Here is a 26,094-nt window from a genome sequence, read left to right on the forward strand (position 1 = left end):
CAGAGCTCCATTGTCGCTCGAGCGGGCGGCTGCCGCCTCTGTCGTTGGGTCGCCGGGAGGATCTGGGAGCACCACTCGCCGCGTGGACCCCCGTGCCGATCTTCTGGCGGCGACGGAGCGGAACGCGCGAGAGGCGCGGGAGGCGGAGGCGTTGAGGGCGGCCGCCGCCAAGGCGGCGCGGGAGGAGGAGGCGGCGAAGGCGCGCGCTGACGCCGCAGCCAAGGCCCAAGCAGAGGCTGCGGCTACGGCGATGGCGGAGGGGGCCTTGTTGGTCACCCCACTGCGCGTCGCAGCGCCTGGGGCCCCGGAGCCCCCGCCAGAAGAAGCCGGCGGTGACCAGCCGGGGCTGGAGAGGGATGACGACGTCGTCATCCTGGAGAGGGCGGCGGTACCGACCCCGCCGACTGGGGCGGCTCAAGGCGGCCGGCCTGATCTGCCGCCTGCGCAGTCGGCGAGGCGCGAGCCGGCCGCGAGGACTGAGCTGGCGGTCCGGACGCCGCCGAGCCGGCGCGCGGGGAAGGCTGTGTCAGAGCCACAGAAGGCTGCGTCGGAGCCGCAGCCGGCCGCAGGCTCCAGCTCGTCGGCCCAGGATGTGGAGGTGGCCAGCGCCACCTCGGGGTGGACGCCGGGCGGAGGGACGGCCGTGATGAACGTGGCCGCGCAGGACGTCCGGACCCGGCTCCAGGCCCAGGCTACGGCGCTGAGGCGATACACCGACGAATTCCTTGCGACGCGGGCGGCCATCCGGGTTAGTCTTCTTATCTTGCTTCTTCTTGATCTTGGTTTCTTCCGTGGGGGCGCGTCAGCGCACCCACTGGGTGTAGTCCCCGAGTTCCGAGTCGGCTGCTGAGCAGGCGGCTTGGAACTTCTTAGTGGATTTGGCTTTGCTATTCTTGTTCTTACTTCGATCTTCTGCCTGTCTTGCAGGACTATCACAATCTTCGCGCGGCTGCCTTCAACTCCCAGGCTCGGAAGCTGACCCAGAAAACCGCCGACCTAACTGAGAGCCGGGGTAAGTGCTTCGTTCTTTATCTCACGTGGGGGCGCGTCAGCGCACCCACTGGGTGTAGTCCCCGAGATTCGGGCCGACTGCTGAGCAGTCGGGTCGGATCTCCTTTGACGACTTCCTCTTATTGCTTCTTCTTTTTCTGCCATCCTTGCAGCGGCCAACGCCAGCCTGAGGGCGCAGCTGGGAGGTTCTCAGGCTGCCCTTCGTGCCAAGGAGGCCGAGTTTGCCGCCTTGGTGCAGGAGCGTGATCGCCTGGCCAAGAGGTTGGCCGACCAGGAAGAGAGCCACAAGGCGGCTCTGAAGGCGGTGCAGGACAGCGAAGCCGCCCTCCAGGCCGAGTACGAGACAGAGGCGGCTGGCTGGGCCGAAGAAAAACAGACTCTGATCAATGGCTATGGCCAGATCGAAGATTTGGTTGACGGTAAGCCGCCTACTTCTTCGTCCTTTCTTGCCGTCTGCCGCTTTTGGCTCGTTTTCTGACTTGGTGTTTTCTCTTCTTTCTCTTTCTTTCTTGCACAGAGTACTTCCCTGGCTACTCTACCGCCGCCAACCAGATCATCGAGGCCCGCCGCCAAGCACGAAGGCAGGCTGGCACCGAAATTGCACCAAACGCAGGTCGTTCGCTGGAGGAGCAGCTCTTGGCGATCCAGGCCCGTCTCCAGCCGGCTCACCGACTGCTCCGCCGGCTTCAGCGTGCCCAGGCGCAAGTATTGGCCGCCCTCTGGCCCAGCGAAGTGGTTCCCCGCACCCCCAGTCGGACTGCCGATTGGCTGGAGGTGGCAGTCGGCCGCTTTGAAGCCTGGAAGGCTTCGGCGGCTCGGTCCGGCGCCAGGCGGGCGCTGGAGTTCGTCAAGGCTTGGTATCCCGGCCTGAGTCTGGACCAGCTGGCTACCTGGCGGCAGCAGGCCGACACAGAGCTGGAGCCGGCGGGCTTCGGTGATCGCCGACTACACCGACACCAGCGCCTTCGCCCCTGAGATAGATGACAACGGTGTTGCCCAGCCGGAGGAGTGGTTCGGGCTGAACCCGGCAGACGGTGAAAACTCGGCGGAGGAGATCGACTCCAGCGACGAGGGCGAAGAGGAGGAGGAGGAGGGTGAAGACGCCGGGCCGGATGGTGGAGCGGCCGGCCAGCCTCAGCCTGACCGCGCCTCCAGCACCACGTCACGCGCGGGTGCGTCGCCTGCCACCGGTGGTGACCAGGTCGAGACCCGCCAGCCGGCCACTCCTTCAGCCGGTGACGCCGTCTCCACCGACCAACCCGGCTCCCGCACCGCGCCTTTAGTCTAGTCTGCTATCTTTTGTTTTCCTGTCTTGTCACTTTTGGAACAATATTCTGTTAAGTTTACACAATTCCACCCACTGGGGGTGTATTCGAACTATGTCGATTGCCGGCCTGTTGGGGGCTTTATATGTATATATGACTATGCATGCGTTTGGCTTTTCCTCGTTCTTTGCTTTTCGTCCTTCTGCTGTTTCCTTTGCCGCCCTCCCTTGGTTGCCGCCTCCCCAGTCAGACAGTTGCTCTGCAATCTGTGGCTGGAGAAGTGCTTGGACAATTGGGAGGGCAAGTACTCTAGCTTTGTTGGATTATAGCGAAGTGTTTGGGAAGCCGGCCAGCCGGCTGTTCTGACAGCCGGCAAGCGTGGTTGGAGGCCGTCTTTTTGCTATATAAGTTCGTTAGTCCTTAGCCGTTTTTCGTGTGGGCATCCTTTCTGCCTTGGCTCTTGCTAGTCGGACAGTCGGTTCTTCGAGCTGCGACTTTCAACAAGAGAGGACTCGGGAGCCGGCACACTACTTGTCTGACTTCAGGTAGAACTTTTAATATAGCTCAAGGCGGCCAGTCCCCGGGCCGACTAGTCGAACCCGATGCCAGACAAGAAATCAAATGTAATAATACATTCATGGATATGACACTCGTCACTCATAGATAAATAAAGGCAGTCCCCGAGTGCTCCTCGGGGAGCCTGTTGTTTCATACTTAATACAAAAGGGTAGCATGATACATACTGCTTTCAACTGTAAAATCTTCTCAGGAGGTTCGCGTTCCATGGTCGCTCCGACTCCTTGCCGGAGTCATCCCTCTTGCGTGCTCTTGGTTTTTGCGCGTCGATCAAGTAGTAGGAGTCGTTGCCTAGTGCCTTGCTGATGACGAAGGGGCCTTCCCAAGGGGCCAAGAGCTTGTGCTGGCCGGCTGTTCGCTGGATCAGCCGAAGCACAAGGTCGCCCTCTTGGAAGGACCTCGGCTTGACCTTGCGGTTGTGGTAGCGGCGCAACCCTTGCTGGTAGATGGCGGACCGGCTGAGTGCTAACAGCCGGCCTTCTTCTAGCAGGTCGACGCCGTCTTCTCTTGCTTCCTTGGCCTCCGCCTCCGTGTACATAGCTCATCGAGCCAGCTGCCGGCCGATCGCTCCAGTGGTACAACCAGTCGGGGCTTGATGCCGGAGAGGATGAGTCCATTTGCTCGCTCAACCTGGCCGTTTGACTGCGGGTGGGCAACGGACGCTAAGTCCAGTCGGATACCCTGCGTCGCGCAGAAACGTGCCAGTGCTCCTTTGGCAAAGTTCGTGTCGTTGTCGGTGATGATGCTGTGCGGCACGCCGTACCGAGTAGTGATGTCAGTGATGAATGTCACGGCAGTCGGCCCGTTCAGCTTCTTGATTGGCTTCGCTTCGATCCACTTGGTGAACTTGTCCACGGCGACAAGCAGATGTGTCAAGCCGCCGCGGGCTGTCTTGAAAGGGCCCACCATGTCCAGTCCCCAGACGGCAAAGGGCCAGGTGAGGGGAATGGTCTTGAGTGCAGAAGCCGGCAGGTGTTGCTTGGAACTGAAGACTTGGCATCCTCTGCAGCTCTTGACTATCTCTTTGGCATCTTCCAAAGCAGTCGGCCAAAAGAAGCCGTGGCGGAAAGCTTTGGCCACAAGTGATCTTGAGGCTGCGTGGTGGCCGCATTCGCCTTGATGGATATCCTTGAGGATTGCCACTCCTTTTTCTGGCTCGACACAACGCTGGAAGACTCCGGTGACGCTGCGCTTAACAAGCTCTTTGTTGATTATTGCATATGCTCCGGCTCGTCGTTGCACTAGTCTTGCTGAGATCTCATCAACCGGCAGCTCTCTGCTGACTAGGAATCTGAGGATGGGCTGGGCCCAAGATGGAGCTGTGACTTCTTCTTCTGTTAGTGTAGCCACCATGACTCGGGTGGGTGGGTCGGGTGGCGTGAAATTGGAGTCGGCCACCGCTTCTTGTGTTGCTGCAGTCCCCGAGCCGACTGCTGCAGTCCCCGGGCCGGGTTCTGAAGTCCCCGGGCCGGGTGCGACTACGGCAGTCGGCGGGCCAGTTGTCGAAGTCCCCGTGCCGCCTGCGGGATTCCTCCAGTCAGATCCGGCTGTATCAGGCACAGGCGGCACGAAGATAGAGTCTGACACTGGAGACGGCTTGATGGACGGCTTGAGGAGGCGCTGGAGGGAGACGCCGGTCGGTATAGCCTGTCGGGTGGAGCCGATCCGTGCCAGGGCATCTGCTTGGTCGTTGTCGGCCCTTGGCACGTGAAGGAACTCGCACCCTTCGAAATACCCACTGATCTGCTGGACGAGGAATCGATAGCTCACCATGTTTGCATCCTTGGTGTCCCAGTCGCTAGACGACTGCTGGACCACCAAGTCTGAGTCGCCATAACACAGGATCCGGCGTATGCCGAGTTCTTTGGCTAGCCGGAGCCCATGTATGAGCGCCTCGTACTCGGCCACGTTGTTGGAGGCGGCGAAGTGGATCTGCAGCGTGTATCTAAGTTTGTCGCCTTTGGGAGAGGTGAGGACGATGCCGGCTCCCAAGCCGGTGCGCATCTTGGACCCGTCGAAGTGCATCCGCCAATGGGTAGAGTCGGGAGCCGGCGGTAGGTACTGGGTCTCGGCCCAGTCGATGAGGAAGTCGGCCAATGCTTGGGACTTGATGGCGGTGCGGGGTTGGTAGAAGATCGTGTATGGTGCCAATGCAATGGCCCATTTAGCCACCCGGCCGGATGCATCCCGGCTGCCTATGATCTCGGCGAGCGGGGCGGTGCACACGACCGTGATGGGATGCTCTTGGAAGTAGGGCTTCAGCTTCTTGGCAGCGAAGTACACCCCATAGCACATCTTCTGGTAGTGTGGGTAGTTTTGCTTTGAGCTGGATAGTACTTCGCTTAGGTAATACACCGGCCTCTGGACTAGCTGGGCTCGGCCTTCTTCCGGGCGCTGGACCACAACAACTGTACTGACTACTCGCTTAGTCGCGGCAATGTAGAGGAGCATGGGCTCCTTCTCAGTCGGCGCTGCCAGGACAGGTGGAGTGGTTAGCATCTTCTTCAACTCATGGAAGGCTTGGTCGGCTTGGTCATTCCACTCGAAGTGAGTGGACTTCTTCATGAGTCGGTACAGGGGGAGAGCCTTCTCTCCTAGTCGGCTGATAAAGCGGTTTAGGGAGGCCAGGCACCCGGTGAACTTCTGCACATCTCGCAATTTGGTGGGAATCTCCATCCTCTCGATGGCCTTGATCTTCACAGGGTTGCACTCGATGCCGCGTTCGGAGACCAGAAAGCCTAACAGCTGGTCGGCTGGCACTCCGAACACGCATTTCTCGGGGTTGAGCTTGATTTGGAATCGGCGCAAGTTGGCGAATGTTTCTTTGAGGTCCTCCAGCAGGGTACCACGCTTCTCTGTCTTCACCACGATGTCGTCTACGTAGACGTGGGCATTTCTGCCGAGTTGCTTGAGGAGGCATTTCTGCATGCAACGCTGAAAAGTGGCACCGGCATTCCTTAGGCCGAATGTCATAGTCAGGTAGCAGAAAGCTCCGAATGGTGTGATGAAGGCAGTCTTCAGTCGGTCTGCTGGGTCCAACTTGATTTGATGGTACCCTGAGTAGGCATCCAAAAAACTCAACAGCTCGCATCCGGCTGTGGAGTCTATCACTTGGTCAATCCGTGGCAAAGCAAACGGATCCTTGGGGCAGGCCTTGTTGAGGCTGGTGTAGTCTATACACATGCGCCACTTGTTGTTCTTCTTCAATACCAGAACTGGGTTGGCAAGCCACTCTGGAAAAAATACTTCCATGATAAAGCCAGCGGCGAGGAGCCGGGCTATCTCTTCTCCTACGATTCTTCGCTTCTCTTCTGATAGTCGGCGAAGGGGCTGCTTGACCGGCTTCGCGTCGGCTCGGACGTGCAATTTGTGCTCGGCAAAATCCTTTGGGATGCCCGGCATGTCCTTTGGGGACCATGCGAAGACATCTCGATTCTCACGGAGGAAGTCGACAAGCTCGCCTTCCTATTTACTGTCCAGGTTTGCCCCAATGACAGCAAACCTTTCCGGGTTCTCCGGGTCCAGGGGTATCTTCTTCGTCTCTTTGGCCGGCTGGAAAGAGCCCTGTGCATCACAATCTTTGGGGTTGGGGGACAGGGCCGGCTACTTGCCGGCCATGGCCACAACCCGCTCCAGCATCTTCTTCTCTTCTGCTACTACGAGGGACTCGGCCAGCCGGCTACTGGCCATGGCGCACTCGATGGACTTCCTGTAGTCGCCGGCTACGGTGATGATCCCCTTCGAGCTCGGCATCTTCATCTTCAGGTAGGCGTAGTGGGGCACAACCATGAACTTGGCCAGAGCAGGTCGGCCAAGCAAAGCATGGTAGGGGCTCTCCAGATCCACTACCTCGAACCAGATCGCTTCTCGGCGAAAATGATCTTTGTCTCCGAAGAGAACATCCATCTTAATCTTGCCGATTGGGGAGCAAGACAAGCCGGGGATGGTACCATGGAACACGGTTCGGCTTGGCATAAGCTGCTTCGCCTTGATGTTCAGCTTCTCCATGGTATCGCGGTACAGTATATTGATACTGCTTCCGCCATCAATCAGGACGCGGGAGAATCGGGCAGCTCGCCTCTCCGTCGCGAGGGTGACATCCAAGACTAGTGCATAGGAGCCAGGGGATGGCATCACCTCTGGGTGGTCGGCCTGGCTCCAGTTGATGGGCTTCTCGGACCAGTGCATGAACTCGGGAGCGCTAGAGGCGACTGCGTTGACCTCTTGATGCTGATGGCGCCGACTGCGCTTGTCTTCGGTTTGGCTGGTGAAGACGACGTAGGCGGCGTGCTCTTCAGGGAACTCATCTTGAATGGCTCCGACTGCCGGCCGAGCCGCCGGCTGCTGAGGGGCTGGAGGCGGCGGGCCGGGAGGCGGAGGCGGCACCAGCCCTTCGCCCTTGGAGATTCGCGTGAGCCAGTGGCATTTTCGGGTCGTGTGGTTGGACGGCTTCGCGCCGCTGTGGAACTTGCAGGGGGCGTCGAGAGTCTGCTCGTAAGAGAAAGCCGGCTGCCAAGCCGGCCTGCCACCCTTCTTCTTGGGAGCGGGCCGCTCTTCGGGCTGCTCATCTTCAACTGTGGCCACCTGCCGACTGGTGGAAGGCGGCATGGGGGCCTTGCGCTTGTGATCGTTCTGGTAGGGGCGCCGATTGGAGTCGCCAGCCGGCGTCTTTGGAGCCGGAGCGAGCACCTTCCCAGAAGCGTCCACTCGGAGCTTGGTCTTCATCGAGGAGTCGGCCGTGGCGTACTTGTCCGCGATGATCAGCAGTTCGTCGAGGGTAGCCGGCTCGTCGCAGAGGAGTCGGTGCTTGAGGAGGGTGCCCTCTCGGCACCCGGTGGTGAAGTACTCGATGGCCTGAACCTCGTGCACCCCCTCGCAGGAGTTGCGGAGCTCGGCCCACCGCGTGAGGTAGTCGCGGGTCGACTCGTTGGGCCCTTGGACGCATAGGGAGAGCTGGCGAGGCTTGGGAGGCGCTTGTACGTGCTGGTGAAGTTGCGGACGAAGACTTCCGTGAAGTCCAGCCAGCTGTTGATGCTGTAGGGCTTGAGGCTGTTGAGCCAGGTGCGCGCCGTGCCTTGCAGCATGAGGGGGACGTACTTCACGGCTACACGTCGGTTGCCGTTGGCTATGCTGACCGCAGTGGAATAGTCGATGAGCCAATCTTCCGGCTTCACAGAGCCGTTGTACTTGGGCGTGTCTCTGGGGAGCGAGAACCCTTTGGGGAAGGGCTCGTCGCGGATGCGGGGGCCAAAGCATGGCGGGCCGACATCGTCTTCTTCTTCTAGCGCCAGGGATCGAGCAAGGCGGTCGATCTGGTGGCGGGCGTCGTTCTCGCCGACTCCTTCTCAGCGGCCTAGTCGGTCACTAAGAGTCAGGTGCGTGACGGGCGGCGGGGTGAGACGTCTCTCTCTTCGAGGCGGGGGAGGAGGCGGATTTCCTTGGCGCTCCACCGATCGAGGGCGGCCTTTCGCGTCGCGCTCGATGGTGATACGAGTCCGGCTGCGGCTAGCAGCCGGCTCCTTGTCTTTCCTCTGGCGGGCGCCGCTCGCAGTCGGCGAGCGAGACGTCGCGGCGTGCTCCCGGCGCGGGGGATGACTATCGGCACGGGCGCCGGCTTCATGCCGTTCTGCAGCCGCGTCGATCAGCTGCTGGATCCGCCTTGTCATGTAGGGGAGCTCGTCGGCTCCCAGCCCATTTAGCTCTTCAGCGGCCACCTGAGCGGCTCGTAGATTCTCGAGCGGGGTGGCGTAGATGGGGCGATCTGCCCCCAGCATGCTGGCGATAGCCGCGCCGCGCTTCTGGACGAAGCCGGCTCGGCTCGGCCCGCTAGGCGGCGGCGTGCCGAAGGCGGCGCGGTCGACTTCGCGTTGGTGGGCCTCGGTGAGGCGTCTCATGGAGGCTATCTTCTGGCCTTCCGCGACGAGGGCGAGGCGGCGTGCCTCCAGGGTCTCGGCGTCGGCGTCGGCCGGGATGGGGACGGATAGGTCGTGCATCGCCGCTTGCAGGGCGTCGTGGGCGTTCTCGCCCGAGTTGGCGACGTGGCTGATGACCAACACTTCGGTGACAGCGCTGCTGCCACTGTCAGCTCGAGGGAGAGGATCGTCAAAGACCACCACGTCGGAGGGGTAGGCGTCGAGCGATGCCGTGTCGGAATCGACAAGCATCAGGTCGGTGGAGCCGACCGACTCCAAGTCTGCAGCAGGCTCGCTGGAGATGTGAAGTTGGTCGAGGAGGCTGACGAGGCGGCTCTCGGGGTAGTCCGTGCCCGCGTCGGACGCGGGTTCGTCGGAGATGCGAGTCTCGCCGAGCAGATCGGCGAGGCAGCTCGCCGCGCAGGCGTTGTCGACGCCTTGCAGCGCGTCGAGGCAAACGCCATCGGGCGCAGCAGGCTGGCTGCGCTCGCGGGGGAGGAAGAGGGTTCCCGTCCAGAACAGGTCTCCGGACGACGGTGCACCTGGCCCCACGGTGGGCGCCAAATGTCGGGTGGTAGGTGCGACATATGCCAACGGGTGGCTTATCATGGTGGGTGCCAGTAAGACGTCGCCGGTGCCTGGAAACGGGATGAGGCGAAGACATGCACGCCGGCGAATCTTACCCAGGTTCGGGGCTCTCCGTGGAGATAACACCCCTAATCCTGCTCTGCGGGGTCTCCGCATGATCACTAGATCAGAAAGAGTAGCTACAAATCCTCCTTGAGCTGTTGGGTTCAAGGGAGAAGAAGAGCAAGGCTAGCTCTTGCTTCCCTCTTTGCATGGGTGCCCCGGGGGGTTTATATAGGCCTACCCCCCGGGGGTACAATTGTAATCCGGCTGGGCGCGGGTCCCAGTCGTCAGTGTCTGCGCTCGCCGGCTTCTCCGCCGGCCGTTGGGGCCCGCCGACTGGTGGGTCCCGCCGGCTGCCGGCCTCTTGGTCGACAGGCCGGCCCCACCGCCTAGGGGTCTTGTCGGCGACTACTTACTGTAGCCTCGTCCCTGATGACGAGGGCTTCGTCGAGGTAAGCGTGGCTACAGTGTGCCGCCTCGAGGGCTCTCACTGTAGCCTTACCTCGTCTTGTCTCCTTAATGTGGCACATGCTTCGAGGGAGGGGGTAGCCGGCTTCTGGGGGCCGGCTATGCCCTTGGCCGACTAGGGGAGGCCGGGCCGCCTTCGCGCCTCTCTCTGGCTAAAGGGGCCCGCCGCCCGTGGACCGTACTGGCGTCTGTCGTGGATGACGTTGAGGCCAGCATGGCTACAGTGCCGAGCCGGACGGGAGATGGCTGACCCGTACGGCGTCCTGTGGCCATGCCTGCCTCGGGCTTCGGAGGTAGTGGGCCGCACTGTGGCCACACCCCGTCTTGTCACCGTTATGTGGGTGTAGTTTTGGTGGGTGCGGTCTTGGCCGGCTTTGTGGAGTCGGCGTGCTTCATGGCTGGCTCTTGGAAGTCGGTCCTCTTGGCGCCGGCTTCCTGGAGTCGGCCATCTCGCAACCATCTTGGGGGAGGTTACTGGGGCCGGGTCGCCTTTGGAGAGCCGGCCCCTGCGGTAGTCGGCCAGGGGAAGTCGGCCCAATGCTTCGAACGCTTGAAGGCTCAATCGGCCTGATACTTTTTGAAGAACCATGGGTAGTCGGTTAGGCTACCCGTGGCCATTTACTCCGACAATGATGAACATGACTAGACGAGGATTCCCATGTATCCTCAAGAAAGCTTTGCTCAGTATAAGAAGTACTTTCGGCTTGTCCTTTGCTATAAAAAGGATTGGGCCACCTTGCTACACCTTTATTACTATTATTACTTGTTACTTGTTACGAATTACCTTGCTATCAAACTGTCTGTTATTACTGCTTACATCAAGAATACCTTGCTAAAACCGCTTATCATTTCCTTCCACTCCTTGTTGGGTTCGACACTCTTACTAATCGAAGGAACTACGACTGATCCCCAATACTTGTGGGTCATCAGTTGTCGTTTTGATCATCGTGTCATAAATGAAGTTTGAGCAACCCCAAAATACATCATACGGTAGGAAGTGACTACGATACTCTTATGGTCTAAGGAACTAAAACACATGTTAACACTGTGTGTTATACCAATTGATTTCAGACGATATTATCTCAAAGTATAACAAACAAGTTTAGGTCAATTCAATATGATTGTTCTTCTAACGTCATACTCTCAATGTTGTTTTAGGACTATTGTTACACTTAACGATACCATGAGATCCAGAAAACATGATCACCAACAACACTTGAGCCAGTCTTAGAGGCAAGACCAGGAACCTATTCTTATCGTTTGTCATTCCACACATGCATATGATTTTTCCACTGAATCACATATTCTAGGATCATAGAAGTTATAGCATAGATACAAACTCTTAATTATGAAAAACGAAAATATAATAATACAATATTATTGCCACCGGGGCATATTTCCAACAAGCTCCTCGGGTGACGAAGGTGTGCTCAAAATTGAGCACATCTGGATGAAACAAAGGGTCAGGGGCGCGCATGATTACCGTGAGGGCGATGTACATGGTGTGGTGCTCCGGTGTGGGCTTACCTCACCGGAATCAATGATGGCGCGGCGGCGAGGTTCGGCCTCCGATGGACTCGAGCTTCTAGGGGGCCTCGGGTGTGTGAACTGTGTCTAGGGGACTCGCCGGAGCTCATCGAAGACGATGGTGGCAGCGGTTGGTTTCGAGGAGGATGGCTTCTCCGGAGACATTGGCTACATCGATGGCGGTTCGAGCTCGAAATCGAGCGGCCTGGTGACTGAGAGCTTGCGAGAGAGGGGGGAGTGAGAGAGGTCCCCCGGGGGGGATATGGGTGCAATGAGGGGCTCGGGAACACACGGGAGGACGACGAAAATGGGAGGTCATGCACGTCGTGCTCCAGTCGTGGGTAGGGGCGTCCCACGGTTGGGGAAGAAGGAGCTGACGGGCGGGCCCCGTTAGTAAGCGAGAGAGAGGAGAGAGAGAGAGAGAGAGAGCGCGCGAGTGGACGGCTGGGCTGACGCACGGGTGAGCTTGGTCGTGCGTGCGCTGGCTTGCTGGCCTCGGCTAGCTAGCCGGGCTGGCTCAGCTGAGCCTTTTTTTCCATTTTCTTTTTTTGTTTTTCTTCCTTTCGTTTTCTATTTTCTCTGTAAATTGAATTCTATTTTGAATTTAAATTTTCTTGCAACAAAAACTATTTTCTTGATTCCAAAAAGAATATTTCTGACTATGCCTACTTTTTGTTTGGGCATTTTGGACAAACAATTTCTGCACTTATTATTTTCCCTTTCGAATTTGAATTTGGTTCCAGAACCAAATGTGTTTCAAATCCAATTTGAAAAATTGCCAGAAAGTCAAACCAATTATTTGGACTTAGGGGACTTACTCTGATGCCAAATAAATGCAAAACCATTTTTAAATAATTTCCTTTTGACTTTGAATTGATTCCAAACAAATCCAACTAAATACTTGGGAAAACTATTTCGGTTTGAACATTTCTTGGGACTTGTTAAGGGTAGCCTTATGCCCACATAAATATTTCAAAATGGTTTGGTTTCTTCGAGAGGCTAGCTAGGGTTCAACTAGTGGCATTGGCATTTTAACTCTTCTAGCCAAACAGTCAAGCAACAACAAACAATTCAAAGTCAATCACAAGCAATTCTAGGCAATCATGGGCTTTTCCTAGAATGTTTTTAATTCCGTATGAAAATTTTAACATACCAAGTTTGAGAAAATCTGGGATGTGACAGAGGTGAACTTGGTGACGACCCTGTTGCCCTCAGAGACAGCGTGCTAGGCGAGCTCGCGGGGGGGGGGGGGGGGGTGATAACCCACAAGTATAGGGGATCGCAACAGTTTTTGAGGGTAAAGTATTCAACCCAAATTTATAGATTCGACACAAGGGAAGCCAAAGAATATTTGTAAGTATTAGCAGTTGAGTTGTTAATTCAACCACACCTGGAGATTAATTATCTGCAGCAAGATAATCAGTAGTAGAGTAATATGATAGTTTGGATAATAGTAGCAGCAACAATAGTAACGGTAACAGTGATAACAATAGTTTTGTAGCAAGTGCAACAATAACAATAGCAGTAGTGACTTAGCAAGAACAATATGTAGGAAATTCGTAGGCATTGGATCGGTGATTTGTTGGATGATATTCATCATGAGACAGTCATAACCTAGGGCGATACAACAATAGCTCAAGTTCATCAATATAATGTAGGCATGTATTCGGTAAATAGTCATATGTGCTTATGGAAAGAACTTGCATGACATCTTTTGTCCTACCCTCCCGTGGTAGCGGGGTCCTATTGAAAACTAAGGGATATTAAGGCCTCTTTTAATAGAGAGCCGGAACAAAGCATTAACACACGGTGAATACATGAACTCCTCAAACTACGGTTATCACCGGGAGTGGTCCCGACTATTGTCACTCCGGGGTTGCCGGATCATAACACGTAGTAGGTGACTATAACTTGCAAGATCGGATCTAGAACATAGATATAATGGTGATAACATAAACGGTTCAGATCTGAAATCATGGCACCCGGGCCCAAAGTGACAAGCATTAAGCATGACAAAGTCATAGCAACATCGATCTCAAAACATAATGGATACTAGGGATCAAGCCCTAACAAAACTAACTCGATTACATGATGAATCTCATCCAACTCATCACCGACTAGCGAGCCTACGAAGGAATTACTCACTCCCCGTGGGGAGCATCATGGAATTGGCGATGGAGAAGGGTTGGTGATGACGAAGATCGAAGATCCCCCTCTCCGGAGCCCCAAACGGGCTCCAGATTTGGCCTCCCGATGAAGAACAGGAGGTGGCGGCGGCTCCATCTCATGAAACGCGATAATTCTTTCTCCCTGATTTTTTCTCCAAAAATGTGATTTATAGTGTCCGAGTTGGAGTCTGCGGGGCCACCAGGTGGGGACAACCCACCTGGGCACGCCTGGAGGGGGGTGCCCTGGTGGGTTGTGCCCACCCAGGTGCCCCCCTCCAGCGGTTCTTGGATCCAGATATTCTCTTATTTTCCATAAAAAATCCTCGCAAAGTTTCGTTCCATTCCGAGAACTTTTATTTCTGCACAAAACAACAGCATGGTAGTTCTACTGAAAACAATGTCAGTCCGGGGTTAGTTTCATTCAAATCATGCAAATTAGAGTCCAAAACAAGAGGGAAAGCGTTAGGAAAAGTAGATACGTTTGAGATGTATCGGGGGGGGGGGGGGGACGAGGCGGCAGCGATAGCCGGGCGGATGGAATAAACCTAGACGACGAGGGGAAGGAGGGAAGGCGATACTTACACTGGGGAGAAGGCCAGTACGCCGGAGACAATGCGGCGGGCGATGGGCGTTAAGCAGGTGGCGTTGTCTCCTCCCAAATCCACGACTCACCCCTCAAGGGTTGTGAACCGCGTGGAAAGGAGGGTAAGGGCAAAATCACTAGTTGAGGAGTACTCATTGCGAAGATCACTCCAACCTCCCCAGGTTGCAACAAGTGGCGCGCTGCATGTGCGCCACTTGTCGCAATCTTGGAGTTTTCTCTTTTTTCGTAGATCCGTTTATTCAAAACGTTTTATCTCTTAAACCGTGCGTCCAAATCTCGAACCGCTTTCATCGTTGGATTCCTCGTGTCGAGATCTTCAAAACTAGATCCCATGTCGATAGGTTTTGACGAAATTTTTTTCATGAAAAAAACCGAATTGGGAGCATAGGATTTTTCCCTTTCCAAAGAGGCACACTCGTGCATCTCACGAAATCACAACCGTTTCTCTCACGGAAGCAAAACCATGACTCTCGGGAAGAAAAAAAGAAAGAGAAAATGTGTTTTTTCGTTTCCGAGGAGGCACAACCGTGACTCTCGCAAAAGCACAACCGTGCCTTTCGCGAAAGCAAAACCGTGACTCTCGAAAGAAAAAAAAAACAGAAAACGCGTTTTTTTCCATTTCAGAGAGGCATGGCCGTGACTCTCGCGAAAGCACAACCGTGCCTCTCGCGGAAGCAAAACCGTGACTCTCGCGAAAGGAAAAAAAAACAGAAAACACGTTTTTTTCCGTTTCCGACAGGCACGGCCGTGACTCTTGCGAAAGCAAAACCGAGCCTCTCGCGGAAGCAAAACCATGTTTTTTTGCGAATTTTTTTAAAAAAAATTTGATCGAAAAGCTAAGGAAGACCGATGAAAAACTAAAACGTCGAAAAACCCGAAAAACCCCGTTAAAAAGGCCGAAAACGTGCGCGAAAAAATAAAAAGACAAAACCCGGAGGGAGCGCCCAGAGCGCGACACGTGGCGAATGGCTGAGAGCGCGCCAAGTGTTACTGATGGTTGCGAGGCTCCCGAAGGAGCGCTCGTTAATTAGTTGCTCTCGTGTATGGAAGGAGATTGGAGGGGCTTGGGCCCTCGAAACCCCGCGTACCAAATGGGCCAACGGGGAGCGATGGTTTTGGGCCAGGGCGAGGAAAATCCGTTGAAAATCCCTCCGATCCACTTGTACCAAACGATGGTTTGGTGGTTCCTAATCCTACTGTGATTCCGTCTCTCGGACTTTGGTTTCCTCCCTTCGAGCCGACTTTGGTTTCCTCCCTTCGCGCCAGCTGATTCAACACGGGTCGGTATTTTGAGATAGAGCGGGATCTCTTACCCGACCGCCCCCCTTAAATTGGGAGGTAGCGCGGAGAGAGAGCCCCGTTCAACAAAAAAGTAACGCAGGGAGAGAGAGAGAGAGAGAGAGAGAGAGAGAGAGAGAGAGCGGGAGAGAGGGAGGGAGAGAGCTAAACATCGTCGAATCATGGGGCTGATGGCGCTGAATCGGCTCATCTCCAGGCAGCGGGAGCAGAAGCAGAAGCGAAATCGTGGCCGTATCGAAGCCAATAGTAAGCCCCGCGACTTAGCTTCTTCTCGATTTACCTTCTGCGGCTCCTCCTATTTGTGCCTTGTTGCCATGTGTGAGTTTTTCCGTAAATAAAAGTACTTTTTTTGGAGCCCTGTCCGCGTTGGGGATCTCACTGCGTGGTGTTACCCGGTTTGATTAGATCGAAGGAATTCGACGAGCCTTGGGGGCAATTGCGCCGTTTTCCTAAAATATTTGTGCTCAGTTGGAGTATGATTTTCAGATTGACACAACTGAGTCTTGTAGATTGTAGATCTCTTTCGCGTTCCTGCAAAAATTGGACAAAAGATCCAACTTTTACATAAAAACAACTATTTTGGAGCCCTAACTGCAGTGGGGATATCGGAAGCTGATGAGATCCAGTTTTATTAGATCGAAGGAAATTGACTGGACTTGGGCGATTCCGTAGTTTTGCTAAAATACTTGTGCTCAGCTGGAGTTTGATTTTCAGATTGACACAATTTGAGTCTTGTAAATTCTAGGTCTCTTTCATGTTCCTGCAAAAAAATTAGACAAAATATCCAACTTTTACAATAAAAAATCAGTTTTGCTAAAGCACATCTAGATGTGCTATAAGTATTGCACATCTAAGTCCTATGTCATTGATCTTATGTTGATATTCGTGTAGATATTTTCTTTTTCTTTTTTCTCTTTCTCTCTATGCTTAATTCACTCACTTAGATGTGCAATAACTAGAGCACATCTAGATGTGCCCTAGACACATCCATAAAAAATACGCTTTTTTGGCCCTCTTCGCAGTGGGGATCTGTTAGGACCCTGAATAATTGTAGTACAAGGAATATATGCAAGATCCTAACTAAAGCTACTGAATAACTGCAATTACTGGAGGAAAACAGGGTTAAGATAAAGTAATTGCAAGGAATTATTAGAAAAGATGCAGGATTTATATAGAGGAACAAGGTAAATTAGGTTTTTTGTTCTTGGGTGTTACTAAACAAAGCAAGCAACCAGTAATACAAGATCACCCTTCTACCCTTACATCTAATATTCTCTTAATATCTCATAATACTACTACCCTGACATTCAACCTCCGTGGGTTCCTTGTTCTACAAGGGAAATCAGCAATTCTCCAGAATTCTTCATCCATGTTAAGGAGGCTGAAAATTGATCAGCGAAAGAGTGATTCCACCTAAGTTCATGTGTTGTGAATAATTCTGAGTGCATTACACTTCTGAAAAATCTGGCAAGAGCGCATGACATTGAACTGTGAGCTGCATAGTGCATTCCGATCCTTTTTTCCTGTCTCAGTTAACAGTAGGTGCCACTTTGGATGTGCACTTTCTGTACTTTTCCTTGCTCAGGCAATATAGATGCAGGTTGGATGGGCTTCCCATTTGTGAGCTTGAGTACTGCATTTGTCGACACTGTTCGCCAACATGCAGGAATCAGATCATTAAACTTCCTGTTGTCCTTGCCAGGGTCTCAAATGTGTATTCCCACAAGGAAAAAATGCTCTTGCTTTCTATTTGCTGTTTTACAGGGATTATAGCATCACGTTCAGTTCCAGGAAAAATACGCAGCTTCTGATATAAAACCAATGCAATGCCTGAATCCCTTATATTTAGGGAGTGCTATCTAACACTTCAATGAAGACAATTGAGTAGCCGCTCACTTCATAATCATATAGTACATCATTATTCTGGCATATCGTCGAACACGTTGGGCGTGGCGTGAACTGTTGCCGTCAGTTCCACACTGGGAAGTGGGCTCAGGAGTTTTTGTGCTGTTGGCATTGGTGTTTCAGTAACCGTGGAAGGATAAGTGGTGAAGTTTGGAACAAGGCAGAGGTTTGGGATTGTTCCAGCGAGCTGCTGTCAGGCCCACATGGCTGCTTGCTAAGGAAGACTGCAAGTTCTGAGACCATCGTGTGAGCTTCACAAGCTCACCTTCGATACTGTCAAAGGAGGTTTGAGTCTGCACTTGTTGGTCTTCCAAATGGGCAGTGATGTCTGGGACCCCATATGGAAAGCCTCTTTGGCTTGAGCTTGCTGGTGCGCCACCTTCATCAGAGTAGCCTCCCCGGCTTGAGCTTGGAGGTGGAGTTGCTGCTCCTCTGTGGCTGAAGTTGTTGACGTCACATTGGTCATGGTGTCTGGCCGGAAGCACGGGTAGTCGCATTTGGCGGCAGACGTGCATGTGTGGTCCAAGGCCTTCTTGGTCCGCTAATGAACAGAGAACTGGGGTGGATGAATGTTGAAGTTGGCATGGTTTGTGAGATCTTAGTGGAGGACGGCTGGCATCATCGGGCGGAAGAGGAGGTGCTCAGTGCATGGAGTCTTGCTAAAATAGTTGTGCCGAGCTTTGATTCTTGTAGTCATTCATGTCCCTGCAAAAAATTGGACAAAGATTCTACTCCCTCTGTCCCAAAATATAAGAACGTTTTTTACACTAGCATAGTATCAAAAACGTTCTTATATTTTGGGACGGAGGGAGTAGCTTTGTGTGTGCTTGAACTTGTTATTTCCGTCTGTTGGTGCCTGTACTAAACATAACACTGATGTTTCAGATGGATGGATTGCTTCATCATTAGCTAAAAGAAACAGATCACCCTGCCGACAGGATATTAATTCTCATGGTGGCAAAAAAGTAAGATATCCAGGGCCAGATCTTCCAGAGGTATGTTCTGATAATGCTAGACTTCTATCAGCAGCATAGTAAATAAAAATTATGAACATATCTTTCACCGCATTAACTTTCCAGCAGAAAATTGTTCCACTAGTTTTAAGATCCAGTTGATAGTTATGAACTACTCCTTCCGTCCCATAATATAAGAGTGTTTTTGATACTACACTAGTGTAAAAAATGCTTTTATATTATGGGATGGAGGGAGTAGATCCTAGAACCTTCTCCGTGTGAGCTGTGTCATTTGTTTTATTTGCCATGATCGATGTACGTCACATTGTTTTCCCTTCTGTTTATGCCTACCTAGAACCAGTTGCAACTTGTACTTAGCCTTGGCTAATTGTAGATTGTGCCATCCTTTCCCACCTTAAGCCAACATTTACAAAGCAAGTCTTTTACAGTATTATTCCTTATGAGACTTTCATAGTACTTTACCTCAAATTCTGATCTTCTGTACTTCTGTATGCAGGACATCTGGCGTCATATACATTTCCTACTGCCAATGCAAGATGCTGCCCGTGCTGCCCGTATCTCTCAGTCCTTTCGAAGCTCCTGGAAATGCTATCCCAATCTTACCTTCACTAATGAAACAATGTGCTCCAAAGAAGATTTGTGTATGAGAACAACGGGCTCTAATGTTATAAGAGACTACAACAACAAAATTGACCATGTTTTAAGAAACCACTCAGGAGCTGGTGTGAAGAAATTGAGGCTTGAATACTATGTTATTCCTCATGATGCAGAACCGTATCATCATCTCACCAGTTGGCTCCAGATTGCGGTTACACCAGGGATTGAACAACTCCACCTTACACTATCCCCGAGGGATGCAACTTTTAACTTTCCATGCATGCTTCTCTCTGAGAGATGTCATGGCTCTATTCAGTATCTTCACCTTGCCAATTTGGACTTACATCCCACATTTCAACTTGGTTTGAGAACCTTGAAAACGCTGCATCTGTATAATGTGCATATTACGGGGGGTGAGTTAGGGTGCCTTCTATCCCATTCCTTTGCTTTGGCACACTTGAGACTTCAATATTGTCATGACATCATTCGCCTGCAGATACCTTGTCTGCTGCAGCGGCTCAGGTTCCTGGAGGTTCTTGAATGTAGCCTTGAGGTGTTAGAGATCAATGCTCCAAATATCTCCAGATTCCGCTTAATGGATTTTAATGTGCAACTCTCGTTTGGAAAGTCACGGAAGATGAAGAACCTGATGTTGAACAATAGCTGTGGCATCAGTTATGCTATTGACAACCTTCCTTCCTGTGCGCCAAAAGTTGAGACTCTTACCATACATTCTAGTTATGAGGTATTCTCTCACAGTTAAGTTGGTAAGTGATATAACAGTAGCCATATCTTAGGAATAATTAACCAGAGTCATCTTTATGCAGATAATTAATGCACCAGTGACATCTAGCAAATTTCGCCACCTCAAGATCTTGATTATTTATCTATTGGGACTCCATTCTCATCGGGACTATGATTATTTATCCTTAGTTTCTCTTTTTGATGCTTCTCCTTTGTTGGAGAGGTTTGTCTTGTTTGTAAGTCACTGTTCACCCTGCAAAGATTATCTAATTTCCATGTTTGAATAATGAATTTGAATGTCTTGGCCTTTGATCTTCAGGTATCACCTGTGCAGTCCAAGTATGACTGGTTTGAGGGAGATCTCTCATCTCTGAGACAAATGTCAGAACACCGCCATCACAACCTCAAAAATGTGAAGATCAGTGGTTTCTGCCCCCAAAAAAGCATGGTTGAGCTAGCACGTCATATTCTTGAGAATGCAACATCACTTGAGTGCCTTACATTGGACACCACTCCTACTAGCTACCGGTGTTCTGGTGATATATTGGCCAGGAAATGCCCTCCACTGGAAACTGCATATATAAGGGATGCTTATAAATCAATCTTGGCTGTTAGAACATACATTGAGGGGAAAGTTAACTCCACAGTCAAGTTAAACTTACTAGGGCCTTGCAGCCGGTGTTATGCTTTGTGAAATTCAGATCTGAATCACCTTGAAAAGTTTAGTTGTTAAATGGTTGCCTTTTAGTTCTTTGTTTGGATTCACCAGTCATTTTTGTGGAGTTTATGTATTTTTACTTGCACCTGCCGTGATGAAGAACTTCTGGCAAATTTATTCGTTTCAATCTTCTAGCAATACCTGGAGAGAAATAGTAGCGTGGTTAGGCAAAGATATTTGCTTTCTTGTGGTGCAATTTCATACAAGCTGAAAGTGGCCTTTGATTCAAAACATCTTTCAAAATTCAGAAGTGGAGTTTCTACTTTTGAGCACAGCTGGAACCTTTAGGCTCTGACCCAGAAAACTGCCGATTGGTTGTGATATTACACCCGGTTTTGGCTGGTGTTGAAAACACTTCTACAGCCTTTGGCATCGTCTATGACCCTCACAGCTCCTAGAAGGTCGCCCGCTTCTTCTGCCCTAGAGAACCTATACAGAAGAGCTGTTAGAGCAACTCCAATTTGGTGACCCAAACAGACATGCGGTTTATCTGCTTTTTGTCCATTTGGGTCGGCGTGCCTGCCCACTTCCATGTTTCGATTGGCAGTGCGCCCAACGTGTGGACACATATTTGTCCTTGTGGCCGGTATGTGGCCATTTATTCCTTCTTTTTTTTGTACATATAACAAAAATTGCCCGAAGTTCAGATAATTCAAACAAATACAAATATCTCATAGTTTCATAAACAAATAATATCTCATAGTTTATAAGCCAAATGAAATTTAAATTGTCGCAAATACATTTGAAAGAAAAAATAGTCGATACAATTGGTTGCCAACGTGAGCCCACATATGCTCAACCAAATTATCTTGCAGTTGAATGCGAGTTTCTGATAAGAGGAGAAGCCAACCTTTTTGAGGGCATCCTCCTTGCACTCGAAATAGTTATCGTACACCCCCTCCCCCCTCCTGAATACAGTTGAACACATGTCTACCCATCCAAAACGGTGCCGAAATAGGTTGTGTTTGAAGAACGGGTTAGGGGATTGGTAGTAGCCTTGCTAGAGTAGGCAATGGCCGCTCTTTGTTGCCCCGGGATCGAGCCCCGAAACATCACCGCTTCCTACAAATGTGGTAATGGTAGCAACCATAATCTCCTCATCGCTAGACGACGAATCATCTGAATCGCAAATGAAATTGTTAAGAAAGTACTTGTCGCCATGTCCATTTGTACCTTGCGGGCGAAACGTCGAACACCTTGCGGCGGCGGAGGCGATGGGATGGCATCGCCCTTGGGGTGCTACGATGGCGACGAAAACAGTCCACCAACGCCGGAGTATGGGGCCATCAGGGGGCGGTGTGCTGCTGGGGGCGGTATGTGTGCACGAGCGGGCAGCCTGGGCACCGGAACTGGGCGGCGATGGCGTGCAAGGGTGGGTGGGGGGGGGGGGTGGATGAGGAAGGGGAAATGACCAATTTGTCACCGACTAGCAGGCCAGGCGGAGGACAAGGGCGGGCGTTGTGCGTGTCCGCGCTGATGCAAACCCGACCCAATTTTGGGCCTGAAATGGGTTGCGCACGAACAAAAAGTGGACGCTGGTCTGTTTGCATGGGCGCGTTGGGCCGTCATTTGTGTCCGTTTCGATCCAAACGAACACGCACAGATAGTTTGTGTCGGTGCATTGGAGTTGCTCTTACAACTACAACTTGCGCGTCGAAGTTGCTCTTACAACCACAACTTTGGGACGGAGATTGTCGACGCTCATTGTTTTGGACCATCGACCATACCAAACATGGATGAAGAATCCCAACCAGGGTTTCTCTGCTTTAGGCTAGAGGACAAATCGTTTAGTGTCACGCCATCGTCTCCTTGCTGCCAAGGGCCTGTATGCAAGATGTCCTACTTGACCGAGCTGCGGGGTAGCTAAGCGTGGCTCATCCTGGGCCCAACTGCGAGTGGATTGAGATCTGGGCGTGCAACGATGTTGGCAACAACCTATCATAATTGACTCAACATTACGTCTTCAGAAACTCCCCAGATGGTTAAATGGTTCAAAATTGCCATGTACTCCCTCCTAATATTAGTCTTTTTTAAAAATTTCACTACGGACTACATACGGATTAAAATAAGTAAATCTATATTTTAAAATATATCTATATACATTCATATACAATTTGTATTAAAATATCTAAAAAGACTTATATATAAAAGCAGAAGGAGTACGATCTATGAAAGGATATCTTTATCCTACAAGTTCTCAAGAATATAGTTGGACTAGATCGCTTGATATATCACCCCCATGGTGATCCCCTATATTCCATCCCTAGTCTAGCTGAAAAGCCGGTTGGCTCAATATGTACTGTTAGGGAAATATCTTTTTTTGAGGGAAATATCTTTTTCAGGGAAATATCTTTAGTACGCTTGTCCAAATCAAATCCCGGTTGTAATAGAGAAAGACAATGTATATCTAATTTTGCTCCTAGTATAAGGGTTAAGGCCACAAACCTCCATGTTCTAACATCTTTTTTTTGGAAAAGGAGGCTAAGACCCCAGCTCTGCTCGAGGCATACATTCATCTTTATTTATTATTCAACATAAGTCTAACAAGAACATATATCAAGTCAATCGAAGCCACCACTCACACCTACAAAACTCGATAAAGTGGAGCGCTCTCACTCCTCATATCTAAAATCGGTGCCGTCGCCGATCCTTTCACATAATGTATCGGAACTCACAGCCGGTGCAGCAGACCTAAAGCGTACACCACATCCACATGTTTCAGACACCGCCATCATCATCGAACCGCTGACCCATCTTCAGGAGAGAGATCTACATCATCCTTGCCAGTCCGTCCATCCGTCGACGCCACCACAACGCCCAACGACGCCACCGCCCCGCGCTCGTCCATCCATACGCGAAGATTCTAAAAGATCTATCGTGTGTAGCACCTATCGACCAGGCATGACACAACGTAGTGTTGGAACACGCGGTACGCTACGCTAGCGCCAAATAAAATTTTCTACCGCGCACCCGAGATCATGCTGCTGGAAATAGATCACGGGATCAGGTTTACCACTAGACGCGCAGTCACCACAGCTGAAGTAGAGTTGGTGATGCGTGTAGCCGATCTCCCGGGCCGTCTCCTCCTCGCGTTGCCGATCTCCCGCGAACAGCGAAGACCCGTGAACGGTGATCTCCCGCGAACAGCACCTCGCGGTTCCCTCGAACGGTTCGTCCAAGCGCCGCAGATGCGATGCCTCCAAGGTATCCACATGTACGGGGAGCAGCGTCGAGCGGCGGACTGCTAGGTCCGGTCGCGCGGCATGGGCATGGGGAGTGGCGGTGGCTAACCAGGGTTCAATCCCATCAACCCTAAGTGGTGTGCCCATTCCCCTTTATATAGACCTCCGAGGTGGGCTCAACACTTGAGCCCACTAGGAGTCCACATCCATTTTCCACTCAGATCCAATCCGAATGGGCTGCAACCCCTTAAGTGTGCGATCCTATAGGTTCACGTACACATGGACACGACCAGAGTCGATAGTTGGTAGCGGCTCCTAGCAGAACGTGCCAACTCCCATGTGGGCGTAAAGTCGTTTGACGAACCTCAACAATGTGGCATATGCAACATTCCTTTTGCCTCACGATATTTGTTGTCGAGCTCAAGGCGAGTACTTGTCACCCTTGTGTTAGCTCGACCTCTCTTCTCGAAACCATGATGCAGATTCCCGAACTGGGTCAACACTCAACCCAAGTTGCATGGCCATGCTTTCCGAATCTGATCACTCGAGAGGGCCCAGAGAATATCTCTCCAAATAGGAGGGGCAAATTCCATCTTGGTCAACCATGTCTCGCGGCATGTCTCACGACTCACCTGAAAGCTACCTTTATAACTACCCAGTTACGGAGTAGCGTTTGATAGACCCTAAGTGAGTCGATCCTCATCCCGAGAACATGCGAGGACCTCAGGTCTAGGACATGGCATAGACATTGCACTTGAGACTAACAGATGACTATATCTCGCTGCGTCTCAAAGTGGGTCTGTCCAGCTCGGTGATCTCCATCCCCGAGCCCATACTATCAGTTTAGCATCTCCATGCACATGACTTGTGAAACATAGTCATCAACCGAGTCGTATACTAGTCAAGGATATGTGTCCGCATAACCTTATCAACTAGGGACCATTAAAACAATCATCATACAATACATAGTTCCACAAACAAGTCACATACTTATTGATACATATCATTGATGATGTTCAAGGACAATACAAAGGACTCATGAATACATATGGAAATATCATCATCACATGATTGCCTCTAGGGCATATCTCCAACAGTCTCCCACTTCCACTAGAGTCAATCATTTAGGCATCGTATGCCCATGGAGCTCATGTGCGCCTCATGCTTCGGACGTGGGAGAGGCTTCGTCAATGGATCAGCAACATTTGCATCCGTGTGTACCTTGCATATGTTTACATCACCTCTTTCAACAATGTCGCGAATAAGGTTAAAACGCCTGAGTATGTGTTGGGTTTTATGATGGTTTCGTGGTTCCTTGACTTGCGCAATGGCACCACTATTATCACAATAGAGGTCCAATGGATTAGACGCGCCCTCAACCACACCAAGATCAGAAATAAAATTCTTCACCCAAACACCTTCTTTTGCAGCTTCAGAAGCCGCAATGTACTCGGCCTCTGTTGTAGAATCAGCTACCGTATCTTGCTTGGAGCTCCTCCAGCTCACTGCTCCTCCGTTCAGAATGAACACAAACCCAAATTGCGATCGACTATCATCCCTATCTGTTTGGAAACTAGCATCGGTGTAACTATTTACAACGAGCTCATCCTCACCTCCATAAACCAGGAACATATCCTTAGTCCTTCTCAAGTACTTAAGGATATTCTTAACCGCTGTCCAGTGACTCTCCCTGGATCAGCCTGGTATCTGCCCACCACGCTAAGAGCAAAACTAACATCGGGACGCAACAGCCGAAGCATACGGAATCCCATCCATGCGTCTTCGCTCATCAGGAGTCGTAGGACTCTGAGTCTTGCTAAGACTAATGCCATGTGACATGGGCAAGAAACCTTTCTTGGCATCTTGCATGTTGAACCGCTTCAACACCTTGTCAATATACGCACTCTGGCTTAATCCAATAAGCCTTCTCGATCTATCTCTATAGATCTTGATTCCCAAAATGTAAGCTGCTTCTCCCAAGTCCTTCATAGAAAAACTATTTTTCAATGAGTCCTTGACAGATTCAAGAATTTGAACATCATTTCCAATCAATAATATGTCATCCACATATAAGATCAGAAATGCAACTGAGCTCCCACTGACCTTCTTGAATACACAATGATCACAATCATTCTTGATGAAGCCAAACTCTTTGACAGCTTCATTAAAACGAATGTTCCAATTCCGAGATGCTTGCCTTAATCCATAAATGGATCTCTGAAGCTTGCATACCATGCTAGACTTCTTTGGATCGACAAAACCCTCGGGTTGTGTCATATACACATCCTCGGTTAAATTTCCATTAAGGAAAGCCGTTTTGACATCCATCTGCCATATTTCATAGTCGAAATATGCCGCTATAGCAAGGATGATCCGAATTGATTTAGGCATCGCTACCGGTGAGTAAGTCTCATCGTAGTCAACTCCTTGAACTTGTCGATAACCTTTAGCAACAAGTCGAGCCTTATGGACTGTGACATTTCCGTCCATATCAGTTTTCTTCTTAAAGATCCA

The 26,094-nt window shown here is 51.4% G+C and overlaps 1 protein-coding gene across 2 annotated transcripts; it reads left to right on the forward strand.

Moving 5' to 3' along the window:
• Positions 1–15,217: 15,217 nt before the first annotated feature.
• LOC109783160 (uncharacterized) lies at positions 15,218–20,427 on the forward strand. Of its 2 annotated transcripts, XR_002237648.4 has the most exons (6): positions 15,218–15,706; positions 18,251–18,360; positions 18,836–19,349; positions 19,433–19,681; positions 19,764–19,916; positions 20,000–20,427. XR_002237648.4 is itself a non-coding variant. In XM_020341763.4 (5 exons), exons 1-5 carry the CDS (start codon positions 15,622–15,624, stop codon positions 20,372–20,374), a joined length of 1,569 nt encoding a protein of 522 aa, XP_020197352.1. In that variant the 5' UTR covers positions 15,218–15,621; the 3' UTR covers positions 20,375–20,427. The 2 variants fall into 2 exon arrangements, 1 of the variants encoding a protein (XP_020197352.1); XM_020341763.4 differs by having other exon boundaries at positions 18,836–19,681.
• The last annotated feature ends 5,667 nt before the right edge of the window (positions 20,428–26,094 follow it).

The sequence above is a fragment of the Aegilops tauschii genome, chromosome 5 (genome assembly GCF_002575655.3).
Source record: "Aegilops tauschii subsp. strangulata cultivar AL8/78 chromosome 5, Aet v6.0, whole genome shotgun sequence".
In the NCBI taxonomy this organism is placed as follows: Eukaryota; Viridiplantae; Streptophyta; class Magnoliopsida; order Poales; family Poaceae; genus Aegilops; species Aegilops tauschii.